This window comes from Balearica regulorum, chromosome 3 (genome assembly GCF_011004875.1).
Source record: "Balearica regulorum gibbericeps isolate bBalReg1 chromosome 3, bBalReg1.pri, whole genome shotgun sequence".
Taxonomy (NCBI): Eukaryota; Metazoa; Chordata; class Aves; order Gruiformes; family Gruidae; genus Balearica; species Balearica regulorum.
Window position 1 is genome coordinate 26,030,604 of NC_046186.1, and position 21,856 is coordinate 26,052,459.

Consider the following 21,856-nt stretch of genomic DNA (forward strand, 5'->3'; position numbering starts at 1 on the left):
GAGTACTGCATCCAGCTCTGGGGGCCCCACTACAGGAGACACATGAGGCTGTTGGAGCGAGTCCAGAGGAGGGCCACGAAGCTGATCAGAGGGCTGGAGCACCTCTCCTATGAGGACAGGCTGAGAGAGTTGGGGTTGTTCAGCCTGGAGAAAAGGCGGCTCTGGGGAGACCTAATTGTGGCCTTCCAGTACCTGAAGGGGGCCTACAGGAAAGATGGAGAGGGACTTTTTATGAGGGAGTGTAGTGACAGGACAAGGGATAATGGGTTTAAGCTGAAGGAGGGTAGATTTAGATTAGATATTAGGAAGAAATTCTTTACTGTGAGGGTGGTGAGGCACTGGAAGAGGTTGCCCAGAGAGGTTGTGGAGGCCCCCTCCCTGGAAGTGTTCAAGGCCAGGTTGGATGAGGCTTTGGGCAACCTGGTCTAGTGGAGGGTGTCCCTGCCCTTGGCAGGTGGTTGGAACTAGATGATCTTTGAGGTCCCTTCCAACCCAAACCATTCTATGATTCTATGACAGATATAGTTAATATATATCGTTGCATAGTTATTATTTTTGCTCAAACTCTTTACGTGTAAAAGTCAAATGTAAAATTGAAGCTGTGAAGTTCTCGGAACTTCCAAGAGCAATTGAATGTGACTGCTTATTTGGAGTTGAAAGTGATACAGTAGAAAGTCTTTTGTCTAAGAATGCAAACAATTTTGATTACAGATAAGTGCATATTGTCTTTTCTTCAGCTGTCAGGCTAGCAGTAGGCTAAGGCATCATCAGTAAGTATTGCTGGCAATAAGTTAGAATTTGGAAACTTTTCCAAAAACACTGCATAGAATTTCTCTCAAATATTCCAATATAAAAGTGTCATCCTTCCCTTATTTGAAGTTTTATTCCATTCTATTATTGATTTTTTTTACATTTTCATATTGTGTATATTTTCAGTTCTGAAGTATTGTATAGCTTAGATAATATTTTCTGAGTACATTTTTATCATGAATTTAAAAAATTATTGAACATGCTACATTGTGTTTCTTCTGAAGACTTAAATAGTATCTGGGGTTTATGTTTTTCAAATTTACCCAACCATAGAATGAAATTACCATGTGTATCTTGAAAAGACTACTTCTTATGTTATCTTTAATATCTATCTTTTCAATGGTATCTAAATTGTGGTTTATTTATAGAAAGATTGTTCATATAATGAACGGTCATGGTGCACACTATTACGCTACAGTCTGTTAGTCTACAGAGATAATTCCAAGAAACTCCATTCTTAAATGTGACAAATTGGTTGAACACTTACTGGAGAACAGTCCTGTACTGATAAGAGAGGATGGATGGAGTTGCCTTAGAGTATGTTCTCTTTTCTGTTCTGTCATTCATTACTGGGTAAAATGAGTTGCCCTTGAGGTGTTTTTTTTTTGGCCTGTGCTACCAGCTGTAATATACAATTCAAAATATCTTTGTGGTCTTAGCTCAATACATTACTCAAAGGAAACTGAATTTTAGCAGAGACTTTGGGAGCTTACTGCTTGTGATTGTGGTAATATATTGGGGGGGGGGGGGGGGGGGGCAGAAATGTGAATGATTATTTCTTATGGAGCAGTAGTTATCTAGAGAAATAACTTGAAAATCATATGCTGATTTTGAAAATTAGAAGTTGTTTGAAATCATTGTATAAAAGTCAGTCAATCTATTTTTTCTACAAAATTAAAATGTTTATGTATACATACTTGTGCATGTTCCTGTAGCTAAGTAATTCTTAGCTAAGATTTTCAACTTATTTGGAGTTGAAACGTCAACTCTTCTTACATATATTTTTTGATGACCATGTTATATTTCTCTGATACTGCTAAAATTCATGTTCTGACCTACCTTTGTGCATTGTAGAGGCTTTCATGGTCATTGCTGATGACCAAAGGATAGTTCTTCCTCTTCTGATTTCTATGATACGAATTGTTAAAAAGCTTATTTAAAGTCTGTATGGGGCAAACAGTCCTACTTTGCACATAAGCTATGGAGGGTATTGCAGGGGAAGGAGTGGGGTGTCTCAGAATTGCTGGTTTAAGGATTGCTGTACTCTTTGAGTATACCTTGTGTGTTATGTTACTCAGACAATTTTTATTCGCTAGACAACATTTAAGAGTGAATGTTTCCTTAAAAACCTGGACTTAAAATGCTGAAGTTGTTCCAAAAAAACAAACAAACAAAACCAAACAAAATAAAGCTACAATATCAAAATAAAATTATTAAAATTATACTTTACAATAAATATACTTTTGTTTCTGCAGCATCTCAGCCAGTTTCTGCTTTACTTTTGGAAGAAACTGGAATAATTTTAAATTACAGGTTTTCTTTGTTGAAAGTAAGCTGCCTTTTCCTTTCCACCTGATTAAAAGAAAAAGAAAGATGACACATACTAGCCTGTTTTTCTGTGGCATACCAGACTGGAAATCCTTTGCTTTTTGTTTTTACTAATGAAAACTTACATTCCTCTCTTCTGATATATTGGATGCTTTGATACCAGATATGATGAAGGGGTTTCCTTTCTTTCTTGTCCTCAAAGTTTAATATTTCTAGTATATGTGTTAATTAGTACAGCCACTTCTGCAGGTGATACTGTAATTATGAAGTAGTTTAGTCCTTTTAATGGAACAATTTCTAATTTAATCTTTTTTTCAAAGGGGAAAACTTTCCAGATTTTTGATGTTTTCTTGTCTCTTTCACATCTCTAGCCAACAAGGACACTAGTTATGACGAGTATGTCTTCTGAGTAAGTATTAAACATTTTGACTCTTTAGTCAGCACTTCATTTAAACTCAAATGTTGATAATCTTTTTATGCCTAAACAAATGAAGTTTATCTTTGGGTTGTGTGTTAAATACTTTATTTCATTCTGTATTCTAGCCAGAAACACATACATACATGTATATGTTGGTGCTATCTATCTACAGTGTGTGTGTATGTGTTGCTTTGGTGCAGACTGAAGTAGTTGTTCCATAGGTGAGCCCAAAGGGGCTTCGGAACAATGAAACTAAAATCTCAAGCAAGTTTTGAATTTTTCTGAAGGAAGCATTAAAAGGAATTTTATGTAGTAAATGATTCCGACTTTAAGCCCCAGACTTAGCTTTTTCCCCATACATTATGATTATTTCTATTTAAAAAGTCATAACCGAAAACATCAATTCAAAATGTTTTCTTTCATATAAATAGTTGCTGAAGAAATATCAGTTGTAGGCTTTTTAGCCACTTAGTTTCAAAACATTAGAGGCAGCTGCCACTGCATATTTTGGGGGAGAGTTAATAATTTTCTGGCATGCTCTTATCGTTCTCTTAAAAGTCTTACAGCATAAAGAACATCCAACAAAAACACAATTCCATATTTTATACTACACTTGCTTACAGTTTTTTTCAAATTCTTTTTCAAAACACAAGATATTTCTGCTACCCACAAATCTGTTTTGGGTTTGAAGTAATTAAATCTTGACAGTTACATAGATTTAAGTACTCAGAACCAGCAATTAGTGGCTATCATTTTAGGAGTTCTTTGTAAATGGTTGTCAATAGCTATTAAACAAGTATACTAATATATGTCAGAAACATAAAATGGAATTAATACTTTTCTTGTATTTAATGTGACTGGATGCTAGTAACACCAAGGCTGTAAAATGCACTTTGCAAGTCATGCAATACAGGATCACTGTGGGGGAGGTAAAATAATAGCTACAGTGCTGATAGGAGTAGTGGAAAACAGAGGCTGTGATCTGCCTAAAAGGAGAGAACAAATCCTGGCAGAGCTGAGGAAAAAGTTCTTTTGTTGAAAGAGGTCATGAATATATTATTTCTTTTATGTTGCTTGTATGTTGATTTTTCCCACTAGCTAATTACTATTTCATTAAATAAAACAGTCTGGTGATAACAATTGCTTTTCTTCAGACCTTCTTCATCAAGATTGTGCTTTTGGCTGTCTACAGGTGTAGGCATTCATCAACCTGTAAATGAGTGAAGGGAAAGGCACTTCTTCTGAAAGAGCTGAAGAACAGAAAACAGTCCTCCAAAGTGTACAACCCAATGGCCAAAGCCAATTCTTCTACCCAGTAGCTACAGCCTCAGAAGTGGTTCTGAGAATTAGAATTTAAAGATCATGAGTTCAGTGGTTTTATAGCATTGGGGTTTGAGATCATACTAAATGCTGCTCGCTGATTCACTCTAAGTGGCTACCTGTTTTTCTGAACCACAAAAGGTTGTTGCATTCTCCTTGAAGATTTTTTGCAGGTTTTGTTGGAGTTCCTCTAGGTATTGTCTGCTTTAGCTAGGGTTTTTGGGGAGCTTTAACTGAGTTACTCTCCGTGGAGTGAAATGCAGTGAGAATGAAAGTAACTCCAGAGGCTTCTGGAGATGTTCTGAGTGTGCTGCCATTATGTCAGTGATTAACTTAAATGTTTTACCTGAGAGGATCACCGTTGTAATAAATCTGACTGTGTTCAAGGTTGTGCTTTATTATTTTATCTTGTGTATGCCACAGACCTTTCCAGGTCAGCTCAGGGGAGCAGAGAGGGCACTGGAACTGGGCTTTCATTTACAGATCTTTAATGGTCATTTGTCATAATGATTTATAAGAAGAATAGTAAATTGTTCTCATGGAACAGCTTTTCTCTAGGGATACGAAGATCTCAATGTTTTCACAATTATAGATTTGTGTGCTTAAGTGTAGCTATGTAGAGAACTCCAATTAGAATTCCAGTTATAGGTGGCCATTCCGGATTTTATATTTAATTATAATTAAAGATAAGTGAATTCCTGATTGAAACATTGGCTCAGATGTATAGGTAGCAAGCCAGAACTTCAGGACTTCTTTCCAAATTTAAACACAGTATTTTATTCAGATGCTGAAAATCTGGTGCTTCCTAATGAAAACTTCTTGAGTGCTGTGTCTAAATGTTTACATTTCCTGGTAATGCTTTTTTGATAGTACTACAAAAGAAACCAAGAATGAGGCTCTGTTGTACTAGGCATTGTACACAAACAATGTTAGATAATTCCTGACTCAAAAGCTTCTATTTAAACAGACAAGATAAATGTGGGGGACAAAAGAGCTTTGATGTGCAAGTAGATATGATTGTGTGATGACAGAAAAGGGTCTGTTTGGACTCTGTGGGAAGGCTAATGAATTTAGAGCTAGCTAATGGGTAGAGGCTCAGTGAGAGAAGAATAAGAAATTGTTAGTGAGGAAAGAAATGAGATGAGTTTGAGTTAAGTTGTGTTGTGCTTTTATAATTCAGCATATTCATTCAACGTTGTATGTTTTTTTCCCTTTTCTTCTTTTTAGGAAACAAAATACGGTGATTCAGGTGGTGAATAAACTTGGAGACTTTTTGTTCTCAGATGATGTGTGTGAAACAACAAGTCATGTAGTTACAGGGAGTCCTCGTCGTACCTTGAATGTTATGCTGGGAATTGCTCGTGGGTGTTGGATTGTTTCTTATGAATGGGTAAGAAATATTTTTAAATTTTACTAGAGAATAAATTAAACATATTTTGTATAGCTGAAATATCAACCATATAACAATGTTTGTGTCCATGTCCACATGTCTATGTACAGTGGTACAATATTCAGATATTCAAGCTTGCCTAGAGTTAGCTCAGTTAGAGGAAATTTATCTGTGTGAAGCTCTTTTACCATGACTTAGTCTTTCAGTACTTCATCTAACCAAAGTATTCCTGCATTGTACCTCAGTATGTATTTTAAAAGTGCCTAAAGTCCTATCTCATGGATGAGAAACTCATGTCACATGCATTATTTTTTGACAGATTAAAGGCTAAACAAACCATTTTTGCGCAACATTAGCCAAGTCACATTATTCAGTTTGAATTTTTTATATACTGATTTGATATATTTCTACTGTGTTCTGAAACATGTATTGTGTTCAGCATTGGTAAAAATGAAGGAGAATTGTTAGATATTTTGCTGCATAGTGGTAAAACTGTAAAATAGGGAAAAAAAAAACAAACAGGAAAGTTATTTGCTGATGAGCAGTTTGGAGATTTGTAATTTACAGAAATGGCTCCCAGACATCCAGATCAAATAATCACTGTATATCCTCAAAATATCTTGTGGGCATAAAGTTATCAGACTGTTACTGAAAAGACAAGGTAATCATGAATTGCTGTACTGGGTCCAGCTGGGATGGACCTAATTTTCTTCATTGTAGCCTGTATGGTGCTTTGGTTTAGACTGGTGACCAAAATGGTGATAAGCCCCCAGTGTTTTAGCTACTATTCAACAGTGCTTACACAGCATCAAGGTGTTCTCTGTTTTTTGGTCAGTCACCCCCACTCCCTTCCCAAGCAAGTAGGCTAGGGGTGCACAAGAAGCTGGGAGGGGGCTCAGCTGGGACAGCTAACCCTAACTAATGAAAGAGAGTTTCCGTATCAGATGACATCATGCTCAACTATAAAACTGGAAGGAGTTTTTCCAAAGCAGCCATTGCTTGGAGACTAGCTGGGCATTGATCCGCTGGTGGGAATTACTACTTTTCATCACCTGGGTTTTTTTAACTTTTTTTTTTCCCCTTCACTTATTAGTTGTCTTTATTTTAACCCAGAAGGTGGTTTTTTTCTCTCTTTCACCCTTCCAATTCTCTCTCCCATTCTGCTGGGGCAGGGAGTGAGTAGTGACTGGATGAGAAGCTTATCTGTCAGCCCAGGGTTAAACCACCTCGGTTGCTCACTGTGATAGTAGAGATTAACCACTCGATTGCAGATGACAGTTTTTCAGATTTCCCTATGTTTCCAGAGCTATAAAGCATAGCTGTTGGAATTTAGCTCTTCATCTTATACAGAAAAGAGTTGTAGAATAACTTTAAATTTCTTGGTTTCCTTTTTCTTATAAATACTTTAAAATTTAGGTTTTTTCTTCTTTTATATTTTTTTCTTCTTTTTATATTTTTTTCTTCTTTTTATATTTTTTTCTTCTTCTGAGTAAAACTTAAAATGATGTTTTAAAGATGGATGTTGGAGAAATATCAAATTTACAGCTAGACATTTAATCTTCATAGCACTCCGTTTACATATTTCAAGATGAGTTATTCAAGTACAAATACCATATGCTCATATGATCATTGAGCGTGCTAGCTGGATGGGTAAGAGGCTTTAAATAATGACTAGTCAAACAGTGTGTTCAGACCCTTGAGAACTTGATGTTTGTCATAAATTTCCCTATATAGTGTGAATAAAAGAACATAGCTGATCTGGATATGCAAAGGAAAGTTTTGCACCAAGGCTAACCTTACAGCTTTATAACCTGCAGGACACTTGTTGGAGCTCCATGCCATACAGGTTGTCTGCTACTGAAATAGATAAGTAGTCCATACTTGAGGATGAAGTAACAGAAGATTGATCAGCTTGATTCTTGAGCCCAAAGCCAAAGGAAAACATTCTTTAAGGTTGTAAGAAGTCAATAGAAAAACTATGCCTCTCCTACTCGCCTCTTCCCTCCCTATCTCCTCCTTTCTAGGGCTCTCCATGAGCAGCAAGACTGCATTCTACTAGAATCTGATACATTCTTAATATCACAGTGTTTTCAGCTGTATTTTCCTAACTTCTGATAATCCTATATCCAGCATTCATGCTTGATCCATACTGTACTGCTTTATCACTAAATGTTAAGCTAAATCTTTTGTAACTGCACATTTGAAAACCTCTAAATAGCTAATTCTTCTCAATATAAACACTTTATATTCTGACATATTTCAGCTTTTCTTAGTCCTTTTCTACATTCTAAGGAACTGTTGAATACGAAGATGCTACTGACCTAACAAGAAAAAGTAGTTTACTCAAGAATAATATTGCAAATCATAACTTGTTTTTGTCCTACATGAGTTTGAAGCGAATTTTTTGTGTTGCTATGAAAATATGCTGGTTGAAAATTTGTCTCTGCCAAAGCCAGAAGCAAACTTTCAGTGAGTTAGAATGGAGAGCTCTTGTCTTTGTGCTCACGAAAACTGAATGTTTTAGTGAGTGGTGACCTAATTATTTACCACAGGACCTGTTCATGTACTCTGTATCTAATTTTCTTTTTATCTAGGAAAGTAGATACGATGCCTTTGTACTCAATTCCAGAACCATGATAGACAAGCATTAATCCATCTTTTGTTAAGATAAACAAAATTCATTTATAAACAAAATTCTCTAAATACTACAAGGATTGATAGAGGTTGTTACTGTAAAATTGGACTGGAAAATGAAATGGGATTACTTAATCATAACTAATCTTTTGGGTTTATATTTTAATCTATTTGGGTTGTTTGCTAGTTACTCTTGGTACAAACATCTTTTTGGTGCTATAAGGACATGATGTACACAATATACAGCATGGTACATCTGTTCCTGCTCAAGATTATTTACAAAGAAATTATTTTCATGCAGCACGTCTTTAAGAACTATATTAGAAGTTACAATTCTCTTGCTTCAGTTATAGTTGATTTATACTATGATTAAAAGCGAAATTACTTGGATTAACAAGTTTCTTCTATTTGCAATAAATATGTACAGTTATAAGTATAAAGCTAACAGATTTCAATGTTCTTATTGTAAATTGGAAGAAGTAATTGTAAAAAAAATACTCAGGTAGCACCTTAAAATTTATAACTTCAAATCCAAAGTTGCAGTCTTAACTGTATGTTTTTAAGAAGTTACTATACTGTTCTTGGCTAAACACAGCAATGCATTATTATGTTTTGAATATTTTTTTGAAGTAATTGATTTATGAATGTGCTTAACTTATTTTTTTGTTTGGTATGATATCATGACTATAGAAATTATTTTCTTTTTTTGTACAGCTGTTGCATTTTCAAATATTTGGTTATGCGCTTTCTAAAAGTAAACATAATCTTTGGATTTTTGTAATAAAGTTCAACAATAAATTTGAAGATCTGCTGCTTTTAATTATCAACAAAACAATCACTGTTCATTTCCAATAGCCTGCAAAATTGGGCACCTCCCCTCACAAGTAAAACACCTCTTGCCACATCACACAAAGCACCAGGTTTTGTAGCAGTTCATATATGAGGTTGCTGGTTCCCCTGAAAGTCATGAAGTATAAGCTACTTTGGATTATAGAACTTGGTTTTGATAACAAAATTAGTTTCTAAATTCAGTTTGCAATTTACTTCTTGTAGCAAGAGATTTGGGGCAAAAGAGCCCTTTACAGAAAGTCATTTTCCTACTTACAATTAGGCCATTTTATAAGATTTACATTAATAGTGTATAAACAGTCTGTTCTGATTAGAATCTTGTTTAGTTAGTGAGCTGTAAAGGATAACCTTATCATGCTTGATATCTATTATGCCAATTTTTTGTCTAAGGGGATCATCTCATAGCACTGCTTCCCAAATTTTATGAGGTAAAGTTTTATAATTTAAATTTAGTAACGTATGGATTTGTATGGCATCTTCCAAGAGAATAAAATAAATTACAAAATATTTCAATTAATTGTGAATCAAGTATGGGAATAATTTCACGCACTGATGAAATTCAGCTTGTTCTAAGGTGAATAACGACAACAGTTTAATGGTGCATGGCTGTGCTAACAGTTAGAGACAGACATGATCTATTTGAAATGGCTACAGAACTATTTAGGGAAAATGTGACTGCCAGAGGTGGAATTATCCTAAACACAGGGATTTATTTTCTGATAAATTCCATATACCCCATTTTGGGGATATATGTAAACTTCTTGTTCACCTAATAGTACTGTTGCTGTAGGAGCAGCAGGGTATTGGGGGGCTGCTGTCGTTTTTAAGGTTGCACGTATGAATCATGCTGTCTCTCACTAGTGGTCAACAATGCTTTTTTGACTCATATTTATGGCGTGCCAAATGGCAACTGCAGGAAGGATGCTGTGGAGCTCAAATATCTGTAAAGGGGGCAAGTTGCAACAGTGGACAAACTTGGCACAGAACTCACTAGTCTTTCACTTATATGAGAAGCTTTATGGCTCATCTCTTACTGATGAAGCCAATGAGGAAAATAAACTCCTCCTCCATCAGAATGTGCTTCAGAATTTAGACTATATAGAAATTAGTAGGAAAACACCCTTTATATGACTCACGGGCAGAGCCATGGTAGGAACTTCAGTGTTGTCCCTTTTTCCCATAAAGACAATGCTTTTACCACTCGAGGAATCATCTCTGAACACTCTTTGTGATGCTTTTAATATTAGAGTCTGCCAGATGCAACTTTCAAGTTGTTCTGAAGAATGGTTTAGAAAATCAACCCAGGACGAAACACTGGATAGAATATTTTTGGGAAAATTTAAAAAAAAAAAAAGTGTATTTCAGAAATTGAAAATATAACAATTTCAAGTAGAAGATAAAAATAAAAGATACCTAGAATGAGATAATAGTTCAACTACTATGTTAATTTGCTCATCATATCAATAGAGAATATTCTGTGACAGCCAGAAGAAAATTAGTATAACCTCAATTTTCAATACGTAAACATGAGTAGTCTCTATATAGGCAAAAATGCCCCTGAAGAGTTAAAGTCTTTTTTTTCTTCTTCTTTTTTTTTTTTTTTTTTCTGTTAACCATTTTGTGATGGCCTTGATAGGAACAGAAGGCTGAAAGTTGTCCAAAGTGCCAGTATTGCTAGTCTCCAAGGATGTTATCAATCCAGTGTTTCAGAGCTCAGCTGAACATAAATGATCATGTATTTTCCAGGCAGACAGTACTCTGCACTGTTAGCAACTTTTTTTTATGATCTAGAACGTGCAGTTGACAGAGGAGGATACTGAAGAGAATTAAACTGAGCTTTTGTTTGCAGGCTGATTCACATATGTAATACAGATTATATACAATAGTTTCATAATCCTAGTCAATAGTAGGGGTTGATACTGGTCCAATATTGTTCAACATCTTAATTTATGATCTGGATGATGGGACAGAGTGCACCTTCAGCAAGTTTGCAGATGTTACAGAACTGTGAGGCGCATTTGATACACCAGGTGGGTGTTCCCATTCAGAGGGACCTTGACAGGCTGGAGAAATTGGCCCACAGGAACCTCCTGAAGTTCAGTAATGAACTGAACCAATAGAACAGAACTGATACACTATGACTTCCCTTTTCAAATCTTTAGTTTTATGTATCACGATGCAAAAAGTTGACTCTTCTAATATCCTCACAAGGTTTTGAAATTTATCATGGCTATGCATAGAAATATGACTTTGGTATTTTAATGGTTTGTTTCAGCTGTGAAATTTCTGATTGCTTGATTTTTCAGAGAATCATTTGGCTTGGGTAAACAAAACATCAAACCAACTATTGTAACTGCACTGTTACTTCTAATTACACATTCAAAGAGGTTCCTATTTCAGAAATTACGAGAGTTCTACTTACCGCTTAATTTATTTTAGGTTCTGTGGTCTTTGGAATTGGGCCATTGGATCTCAGAGGAACCATATGAGCTTTCATCCAGCTTCCCTGCAGCTCCTGTAAGTTTAATGGCCCTTTAAGCTTGTGAACTTTCTTTTGTTTATCTGGAAAATTATTGGCCCTCCAAATAGGTTTTGTGAACAAGAAGGCCTACTAGAAAAAGTAATTTTTTAAAGCAAATACCTTAATAAGTTATTTTCTCCTTCGCCCACTACTTTTTGAAGTGTGTGTAAAAACTTTGGAAAATGCAAAAAAATTATTCACCAATTAACATCTCAATAAACTAGCTTCTTATTTAAGTATAAATGTCCTTTAATTTATTTGTGGCATATTAAATTTCTATCTGTGCTTGCATATAAACTGCAGATGCATGTTATTGCCTAATGGAAAGATGTGCCCAGTCACAGACTCAGTATTTTCAGTCCAGAAATTACTTTGGCAATGGAAAATTACTGCTTCTAAAAGGACTAAGTAGGTAAAAGGAAGCATTTTCCTGCCTTTAATGCTCATTCTCAAGTACTGAATTGTGAAGTAGTGCAAAAACGTGTATGTGGGGGCATGGTGTATCTGTGCAGATCCAGGTGTATCTGTACTCCATGTGTTGTGATTGATTAAAAAGTAATTTTATTTTGGTTTTAAAACAAGTAGAATTCTGGTAAGTTACTAGTCAATCACTCTAGAAGTTCTGCCAAAAAAGGTTTCACAATTTCTTTTATATTGTAGCAGCTAGTTAAATATATTATCATCTGCTACTTGTTTCTCAAAGTTTCATATGGGCTTTGAAGAAAGAACATTTAATGGCGTTTGAACTTCATTTTTACTGTGATTAACTGTTAAGAACTTATTTTTAACATTCTTTCTAAATTATAATTTATGTAAATTTACATGTTCGAGGAGAAGACTTTATTTCATGATTATAAGTTGTAGGTTCTCAAAATGTAGGGAAAATGTAACAGTTATTCTGAAATAAGCCCAAAAAATTAATCATCCATTACAATGTGGTATTTTTTCTAAAAGGAGAAAGTAGATTTTTTTAATACAGCAAATACATTAAGAATGGTGAAACTTAATGTGAAAAATAAATAATGTTCTTTCCCCCTCGCCTTTTCTGCATTTGTATGAAAAAAGAACACAGTACTTCAGATTAAGCTGGTTTGAGTTTTCTGTTTCTTCTCAGACTACCTTGATTATTAAACAAGTATGTTATCAGTAACAACTTACATAGCATTCTTTGGAAGTGATTCCTGCTGGGGTTGTTTTTTAGATTCTGTTTACAGTTTTTATTCCTAAAGCAGAAGTAAGGAGGGCTTGAGAGATGGTGAGAAGATAAAATTGAGGGAGGTTATGGTTGTGCCACGAACCTGAATCGTTTCTGTTTGCAGTGTGCTCCTCTTGCAGAGGAATTGAAGGTGATATTTCCATCGCCTTTCCAGGCATTCCCTTCTTCAGTCGTTCTGGTTTCTTACTGTAACAGATATCTTATTTTTAAAGATACAAGTATTATTTGAGAATGCAGGGTGTTTATATTCCCTTTCTTTTCTTGTTATTTCTCTTCTGCTTCCTAAGAAGTATTTAGAGAAAATGGAAGTGCATGCTAGGTTTATATAGTTTATTTGATTACAGGAAGGAATTAAAAGAAGGAGTTATCTTGCTGTTATGTTTTAATTGTTTGTACTAAGTACAAAGCAGTTGTTGCAGCCTTCTTTTTCCTATTATTGCATTCCCTCTGAAATATCCTGCTCTCACTTCACTTTGGTGTTTGTAGTTTAAGGTATGCAATGTCATTTAGATCAAACGTAATTTAAAACTATATTCACTCTAAAATTTTACATTCACGTTGATAAATTACTCCATTTTCAAAAAAAATGAAAGTCTCATTAAACAATTGATCTGTTGAATGTCTACATCAATATCTTCGATCACTTTCCCAGAACAGTCATCAAAAAGCTTTAAGTATTATAAAGACTTTTTTCCAGCAAATCAAAACTAGCCATGTAATATTTAATTATTCTTGTCATATAGTGTTTTCTTACAAAAATAACGAAGGTTAATGTCAACCAGAAGTTAGCACTATTTTTCTTTGCCAAGTAGAGCATTCATACTGTGCCAGATTCCATCATGGTTTTTAAGAAGCTTTTCTCTTTTTTTTCTGGAGGGAGGGGTTATTGGGCTGGATATGCTTACTATCTCACATATCAGGTATATTTTCTTGAGTTGTTTGATTAAACGCAGTACAGCAGGAAATACAGTAATCTAGACTCAGCTTTTCTATTAAATTTCATGGAATCATAAAATATTTTAGATTAGAAAGGACCTCTGAAGGTTGTCTAGTTCAACGGTCTGCTCCAAAGGACTTGTTCAGTTCACTGTCATGGTAATTAATGAATAAATTAAAAAGAAAATCCAATTTCCCCAATTCCAACTTGTGTTTGCTGTCTCTTGTCCCTGTCTCTTGCCCTATTGCGGTGCTCCTCCAAGAACGGTCTCGCTCTCTCTTCTGTGTCCTTGATCAGGTAGCTGTAGACAGCAGTAAGGTCTCCCCTTCCCCTTCTCCTCTCCAGGCTAAAAAAAGCCAGCTCTCTTGGACTCTCTTGGTATATCGTGTGCCGCTTGGTATGTCTAGCTCCTTTACTAGCTTGGTGGCTGTCTGCTAGACTTGATCTTTAAGGCATTTAGAAATTCATGAAAGCAATTTTGTGAACTTTTTTGTTTGTTTGGGATATATACCTCTCTTTACAAGTTTGCTGAGAGAGACAATAAAATATTAAACAGTAATCTTAAAAACATTGAGATTATTTTATGCAATTCTTCAGATGATGACTATTAATTTACATTTGTTAGGTTTATTTAAAATCAGATCGTGAAGTAATATTAGAAGTATTTTTTGTCTCTGCTACCCTTTAGTAATGCTGACACACATTTTCAGTGAAGAGGAATGGTGGTGGTGTGAGTGGTCTGATAGCAGCTTTAATGACTGTCAGTATAAAATGACGAGTTTTCTTCCATCTTTCTCAAAATTATTTACTGTTTTTAAAATACAATACCTTTTGTTACGTAAGCCTCTAGAAATGTTGTGTCTCGTTGTGTTTTGGTATGAGATATACTCTTGCCTTGCAACTAATTCAGTCATCTGTTGAAATTAAAATTTTACAAAAATATTACTTTAAGGCAAAGACTAAGCATGAGAATTAAAACCTAAAGTGAATTAATTTGGGGAAAAATCTCTACAAAATTATTTTGTGTGATTTATGAAGAAATATCTTCTCAATCTGAACTGCAGTGTACAGTACACAATTTTAAAGCATATAGGAATAAAATTTTTAAAAATCAAAAATTAACCAGTAATTTATTCACATTGCGGCATACATTGAGGGCCCACCTACGGAGAATTTCTAGGAAAAAGTCGTAACCTTACTGAAAAAATCCCACAGTATGACCTTAGATAACGTTCAGATTTTTTTTTCCCGTTTTTAAAATGTAGTGATTTGTATCTTAACTCATGAGCATAAATTTAATTGTATCAAAGAACATGCATGTTTTTCAGTTAAGGTTATTTTTACAAAACACATAGATGTACTACAGCACCAGGTGATAACTGATTGTCATAGACAACTGAACATCTGGTGTTAATGCCGTTGTCTCGGTTTATAAAATACTGATCATTTACAAGTAAATGACAAGAAAAGAAAAAAAAGTGCAATCTTCATGAAAATATAAAGAAATACATACTATATTGTAATTTGCAGGGATTTTTGTAACTGAGAGTGACTGTAATAAGTACAAACTGAAAGAAACGGTGATTTTTGTACATGGTATTTCCCAAGAATAAATGCAAAGTACTTAAATGCTATTTGTCCTCTGTTAAATAAAGTAATACAGGCTATTGGAAAAAATCCCTGAAAAAGTGTAAGAAGTTGTTTAAGAGACTATGGGGGGAAAGAATGTACTCTTTAACTACAGTATTGAGCTAATTACAGGACAGTATTTTTTTATGTACATAAAAGGCAAACATGACACAAAGATAAATAGTTCTAGATCTACTTAAGTGTTTTATATTAGAGTAATGTTTAAAGTTCAGTGATGAGGCAAAATGCATATTTCTAAAACTATTTTATCTATTTTTCACAGTTCCAGTTATTTACTAACACATACATAAAATAAATGATCTGTAAAACAGAGTCCTTAAGTTGTCTGACAGTTTCTTGGATGTTCTTTTTATTCAGTCGTTTGGCCAAATCACTGTTATGTCAGGTTGACGCTTTAGACTTTGTGTCTGGTTGAATAATACGAGCTTTATCTGATCAAGGCTATTGCAATTCAGGAATTGTATTGAACTGATCCCCTCAGAACACTAGCGCATATTTTCTGGGCTTGAAAATGAGACAAGTTGCAGATGTGTGTTTATATGCTTGGCAAATTAAGTCTTTGAAAACTATACAATACATAATTCACATAATGCAAAAAGCATTTAGAAATCTGCTGGTCGAATCATCATAGTCGTGGCTTTGAGAGAGTATCCCGAGCCTTTCCAGTAGTACCACTTGATACCATTGAACTTGTTGTTGTTCTGTCGCAATGGGTAATACATTCCGTTGAGGTTAGAAGGACCACATGCATCAAACCACCATCCTACAAGACAGGAAACAAAGAAAAACATCAGCAGAGGTAATTTTAAAAATAGTATATAAGGATACTTTGTTGTCCTGAAATAAGAAAGAAATCTAAACCCAGTTTTTAATTCTTATGATTTGGAAGTGTCAGTATAAAATACTTGCTTCAAATTCAGAAAAGAAATGAATTTATATATTAACTACATATTCTTGAAGCTTATTTAATATATTGTAGTTTAAAATTGAGAAGGGAAGGTATTCAATCCAGCTTAATTTATTATCGATATCAAACATTATTTTTGACAGTCTGAGGGCAGAACTCAACTTGAACTATAATGATATTGAGTCATCTTTGGTTTTTATCTGCTCTTTAGTAAATTCCCATTCTTCGCAGATTTGAACTCCTTTCTTAATTATTTTTAGAGGATTAAGTCAGTTATCTGTTTCAGTTCTCTGTGCAGATCAGTTCAAAACCTCTGTGCTGAAACTTGGTAAGAAGGAAAAGGAGAAAAAAGCAGCCCAAACTTATTTTGTATCCTTACGCTCCTGGCCTGTTAGTGGGTCATAAGGAAAATTTATTTTTATTAAGAAGATAATATTTTTATACTTCTGTTATGATGGCGATAATGTGTGTGTTCTGTTTTGCAGGGCAGTAATCCAATTATCCTTTTGGATAAACCGAAGCTGTCTTTTGTCTTGCAACTTGTACTATAGGGAAACGAACCATTGCTTAAGAGATAACAGAAAGAGAAGTCAAATTTACAAAGCAGTTGTTTACATTTCAGAATGTGGAATTCTAGACTGACAAATTATAGAATGGCTTGTGTGGTTCAAGATAAAAATACCAACTAAAACTCCAATAACTACTGAACAATCATTAGAAAAATGCAGGTATCTCATATATGTGGTGTATCTTTGCCATTTCATAATTATACTGAAATATGAAATTAAATACTTGTATTCTTCTGTGGCATGTACAGTATACAGCAGCTTTTGGGGGTTTTCTTCTCCTCTGGATAGTTAGGGAAAGGGTTTGTGCCTAAAGAATCAGGAGCCATTTCACTGACCAACTGAATCTCTAAAACAAGTTTTTCTGAGGGAGTGAAGTGTTTTGGTCTCTGAGTGTTCTCTCATTCCTTGGAAGAAGAATCTGCTGTCTCTCTGATTAGTTCCACAATTTCAGACTTTCTTGTACCCCAACTTTAGAGACCTTTTTCCCTCTTGTTTTCACTTCTCTTGTTTTACTTTAACTAACCTTCGTCAAATGATAAAATATTTCATTTGGAGTCACCGTAGATAGTGTTTGTATCTGTGAGGTTTGGACTTCTTCAATAGTCAAAATTTACTAAGTCGAAATTACCATTATTTATGTCATAGACAATTTCAGTGCCAATAAAAATAGGAAGACTGAGAAACAAAAAAACATTCCTACCTCCTGTTAGCATTTGTGAACATTTGCAAATACATTTGTCATTGTCTGCATCCTTTGTGCTAAAATCATTTCCTGGTTGGCTTATACTACTTATTTTGCCCGCTGTCCCAGTAAGTCCTTTAAGGTAGATCCTGTAGAAGTGAGGAATGGAAAAACAATTATTACATGGAAGTTAATGGTAGCTGATCTGCAAAATAATGATGGAATAGTTTGCCATGAATACCCTGTTCAAATAGCTGAGGTCTCTTATGGCCAATGTACAATTGTAAGCTGTTTTGCAGCATAATGTTTTCATATGAGCAGAAATGGTCAGCACAATGTTCTAAAGAACAGCCTCCACATTTGTAGAGAGGACTGTTTTGTTAAGTCATATTAGCAGAAAATGAGAGCAGGTATATACCAACTCCTGAAATTTTTCATATAGATCATGCATTTCTTAATACTGTAAGTACATTGTGTGCAATTATTTTTTTAATCGAGTTCAAAAGTTTAAACCAAAATTTTTTTTATTCCTATTTTTCTGTTAGCACAACATGGCAATGTAGCATTACAACTTTGCATCTATGAGAAATAATAGCATTACCTGGACTACTAATTACCAACTAGATATTAAATCATCACCGGTATTTAAGTTTGCTTCAATTTCCTGGCAAGGTAAGTTTGCAGTGAGGCTGCTACTGTTGGGATCTGCTTACACAGGTGTAGATGCAGTCTCAGTGGAGAGAGACACAGGACACCAAACTGGGGAGGCGATTACACAGCTATTACTGTGTCATCTTGAATTGGAAGGACTTGAACCCTCTGACTCCACAGTATCTCTTTGCTGATTGCGTCTCTGTAACAAATAGCTTATCCTTCTCAGACCTGTCCTACTTGTTTAAGGAGGAGATCTAACTCTTTGCAGAGAACTAACTTGTCCCCAGATCAGTCTTCGTCTTGCATGTAATTCTCTGTTTATGATAGAAGTTGTAGATATTCATTTAGATCAGTTTATTATAAATTTTCTCAAAAATCTTTTTCAAAAAGTTAAATATTCTGTTTTTTCTTAAGGTGAGTTCAAAATTCTTTAAGCCAATTTCTTACATAAATGGTACTAAAGGTTTAAAGTATAATGTAAGAGCCTAGGCTCAATTTTCAAATATCAACTGAAGTCTAATGTAAGCAGAGTATTATTCATTTATTATTGTTCATGTTTTTAAAGTATGGCTTAGTATAAAAGAAGACAAGAGGCAGTGGATGTAAATTGAAATGAGAGGTTCTGACTGGGTATCAGGAAAACTTTTTTCCACCATGAGGACAGACAAGCAGTGGAACAGGTTGTGCGGTCTCCACCTTTGCAGCTTATCAAGACCCAACTGGATAAAGCCCTGAACAACCTATTCTGATCTCAATTTTTCTATGAATCTAAAAAATTTCAGTTTTATGACTCAACTCATAATCTTTGCAGCATTCAGAATGTATTAATGTAATGAAAGTTGCTCTTAATTGAGTACTTTCTTAGGTTTTTCTTTTTTATAGTGTTAAATATATTCTTTAAACCACTGCATTCCTTGCTGCATTCCGTTTGGTTGCATTTTAAAATGAAGTATCTATTTACAGACAACCATTTTAGTTTTCAGTAATTATTTTTTAATATTGTAAACGGACAAGGGTAATGACCCATTTTGCAAAGGTTGCCTTTATAAGTATTTTAAAGCATTATTTTTAAAAAAATCTCTGCTGTAGATTCTGACTGTTTCCAGATGAAAAAATATTTGCTTTGGAGTTGAGACAACTGTATACTACTAAGGCATTAAGATCTAACGTTTTGGGGGAGGAAGATGCTGATAGTTTTGGATTGCTTTGCTCATAGGACTTGAGTTGAAGTAACTGCATCAGTTCTCTTGAGCATCAGATTGACTTTGTTTACAACAAATAGGTGCTAGAAATCTTGGAGAAATTAATCTAAATTTAGGCAATTCTTCTGTCTGGTCACCTGGAGCTCCATGAATCTGTAAGATTCTTATAAAGAAACATTTCCTGGACCATGTAGTAGGAAAGCATCTGTTATAGTGTACAGTCTCTAGTTTCTTCTATAACCAATCAAACAATATCTACTGCATTTACAGAAAGCCTGGAGAATAAAGTATGAACTGCCCATATCTTTCAGCTGTGGCTGATACTATTTCAAAATGGTTAATGCTATGATACTACTTAAAGTGTATAATATTGTGCTAATATTTATTTATATGCAAAGTATTTATTTCAAATTTATGTTATTTCCTATTTTAACCAAATATGTAAGAAGAAACTGTGAAGCTTCACATTTTACAGAATGATGGGAGCATAAGTAATAGATGCATTAAAATCTGGTGTTTAAATTGGCATGTTTGTAGGGGGTGAGACCGGACATTTGCTATTAGCTTCATTTTCACAGGTAGGAGCATTTTTCTTTGAGTGGGTCATGGAAGGAGAAGGTAGTGTTACCTCAGTGTGCTCTTCATGATGACAGAACAGCTCCTCCTAGCCACTGACTTAAGTGGAAAATCTCCTTGCAGTATTATTCATCTTAGTCATCGACCTTCCAGAAATGTATTTATTGCCTTGAATCAGGATTTGATAGCAACTGCAGACAGATTCTATTGCCCTGAAAACTGTGCACTGCCATCTGCTATATTAGTACGTGTATCCTACCCTATAGCATACCATCTCTTCATCTTTGTGCATCTTGTGTGTTACACTCACCCAGTGTGCACTAGTAAAATATACATTCTCTCCGTTGGAGGGAAAAAAAAAAATATTATTAAAATTGTTTTAGGTAATAGGTGAAAAATGGAGCAAACATTATTTTCTGAGTAAAATGAAAAAGCGTCATAATTTGTATGCAATAAGGTCATGCATCTACACAGACTAGAATGATTATTATAATTCTTTTTTTTTATTCAGATCTGATTTTTCTGCTTACCTGTATTTTAGTTCTTCACTTGCTAGAGAGAAGTGGTCATACAATGAATACGCCTCATTTCCTTCCCAGTCTTTCAGGTGTATTTTAAGAACATAACGCTTCTGATTAGTCAGCTGAGAAACAAATTCATTTCCCAGCCAATACTCCCCAGCAGGATCACCAAATCCCTGTAATTCAAGTTGTATATATAAATAACTTTGGTTCATTTTTTCTCTGAGTTTGAAATGATCACTTTATCAGTTTTTAAGTTGAATAGTTTTCAGTCTGTCAGCTAAGAATTTTACTGTCTCTGTGAGGGTTACAGATCCATAGTATTTCAAAAAGTTAATTTCAGCAAAGACAAACTCAGGAATCTGAAATAGTGAATCAATATTGCTTAGGTTTGGAGCCGTTTCTACTGTTGCCACTAGAAACAAATATAAACAACTCAAAAAATGTGGACATATCATGGAACAGTTGATTAAACACAAGTGAGGTTTCTCTTTAAAAACAAACATCACACTTGCAAGTCTGCTGAGGCAGACAACTTGTACTACTCTGACATTTTCTAAATGAACACCTAAGGACAAAGACAACTCCTAAAACCTGCTACATTCTAAGGATTCTATTAATATAACTTTATTATACCAGATTTCAGATAATAATAACTACTAATATTAAGGCTTCAGAAAGTATTGTTTACCATCTTGTACTCTTTCCATGTCCGGTGAAAGTCCACACTGCCATCTTCACGTCTCTGAATGACCATCCAACCTCCTCCACCAGTTTCCATGTCACAGTAGGCCTACCAGAGTAAGCATGTAACAGCATAAGTACATGAAGTCATGTGAAAACAAACATACAAACCTTGTACTTTGCATAATTCCGTATAGCGGCAAGTTTTAAAGTGTACAAGTGCAAAATGGGTGTATTAACCTAAAAATGCTGTTTTTCATAGCTTTCATACAAATTGGTTGTCATTATCCACAAATAAATGTGATTACTCGGTATATATCACACTTAACAGAATACAATTGACAAATAGCTGGTAGCTGGTGTTAAGGGAAGAAGAAGATCAATGTACCTTCTCATTCTTTATTTCCCTCTTACACTGATATGTTCTCCAGCTTTTTCATGAGAGCCCCATTCAGATTTCCCGTGGTTTCTCAGAGTATACGCACTTTTAAATTCAGGCAGTGAGCAAACCAAAATATGTTTTTATTTCCACTGTCATTGTTCAATACATTTGCAGATGGTCTGCTGCCCCAAAATTAAATCTAAGTGTAGAACAACTATTATCTGAAAGTTAAACTTTGAGGCCATGCTATTATACAGACTGAAATGAGTATCTTTTACATTCTAGAACAAGAAAGTAACTACTATAAGATGTTTCGAAATACTCATAAATCATCTTTGAATTTACCAAGTTATTGTTCAACATCTGAAAGGATTGGCATGTAATAG

The 21,856-nt window shown here is 34.6% G+C and overlaps 2 protein-coding genes across 8 annotated transcripts in view; one reads left to right on the forward strand and one right to left on the reverse strand.

The window, feature by feature from the left end:
• MCPH1 (microcephalin 1) overlaps positions 1-21,856 on the forward strand; it is a 133,318-nt gene that overhangs the window by 38,209 nt on the left and 73,253 nt on the right. For all 4 annotated transcript variants that reach the window (XM_075747327.1, XM_075747329.1, XM_075747330.1 and 1 more), the window contains 3 exons: positions 2,730-2,767; positions 5,324-5,486; positions 11,409-11,486. In XM_075747327.1, the coding sequence (XP_075603442.1) occupies positions 2,730-2,767; positions 5,324-5,486; positions 11,409-11,486 (279 nt within the window). The remainder of the gene's footprint in view (positions 1-2,729; positions 2,768-5,323; positions 5,487-11,408; positions 11,487-21,856) is intronic.
• ANGPT2 (angiopoietin 2) overlaps positions 13,415-21,856 on the reverse strand; it is a 45,765-nt gene continuing 37,323 nt past the window's right edge. For 2 of the 4 annotated variants that reach the window (XM_010297995.2, XM_010297994.2), the window contains 4 exons: positions 21,096-21,197; positions 20,414-20,580; positions 17,470-17,600; positions 14,123-16,056 (listed from right to left, as the gene is read on the reverse strand). In XM_010297995.2, the coding sequence (XP_010296297.1) occupies positions 15,896-16,056; positions 17,470-17,600; positions 20,414-20,580; positions 21,096-21,197 (561 nt within the window). In that variant the 3' untranslated portion in view covers positions 14,123-15,895. Of the gene's footprint in view, positions 16,057-17,469; positions 17,601-20,413; positions 20,581-21,095; positions 21,198-21,856 lie in introns of all 4 variants that reach the window. The other 2 variants (XM_010297993.2, XM_075747326.1) reach the window with 2 other exon arrangements.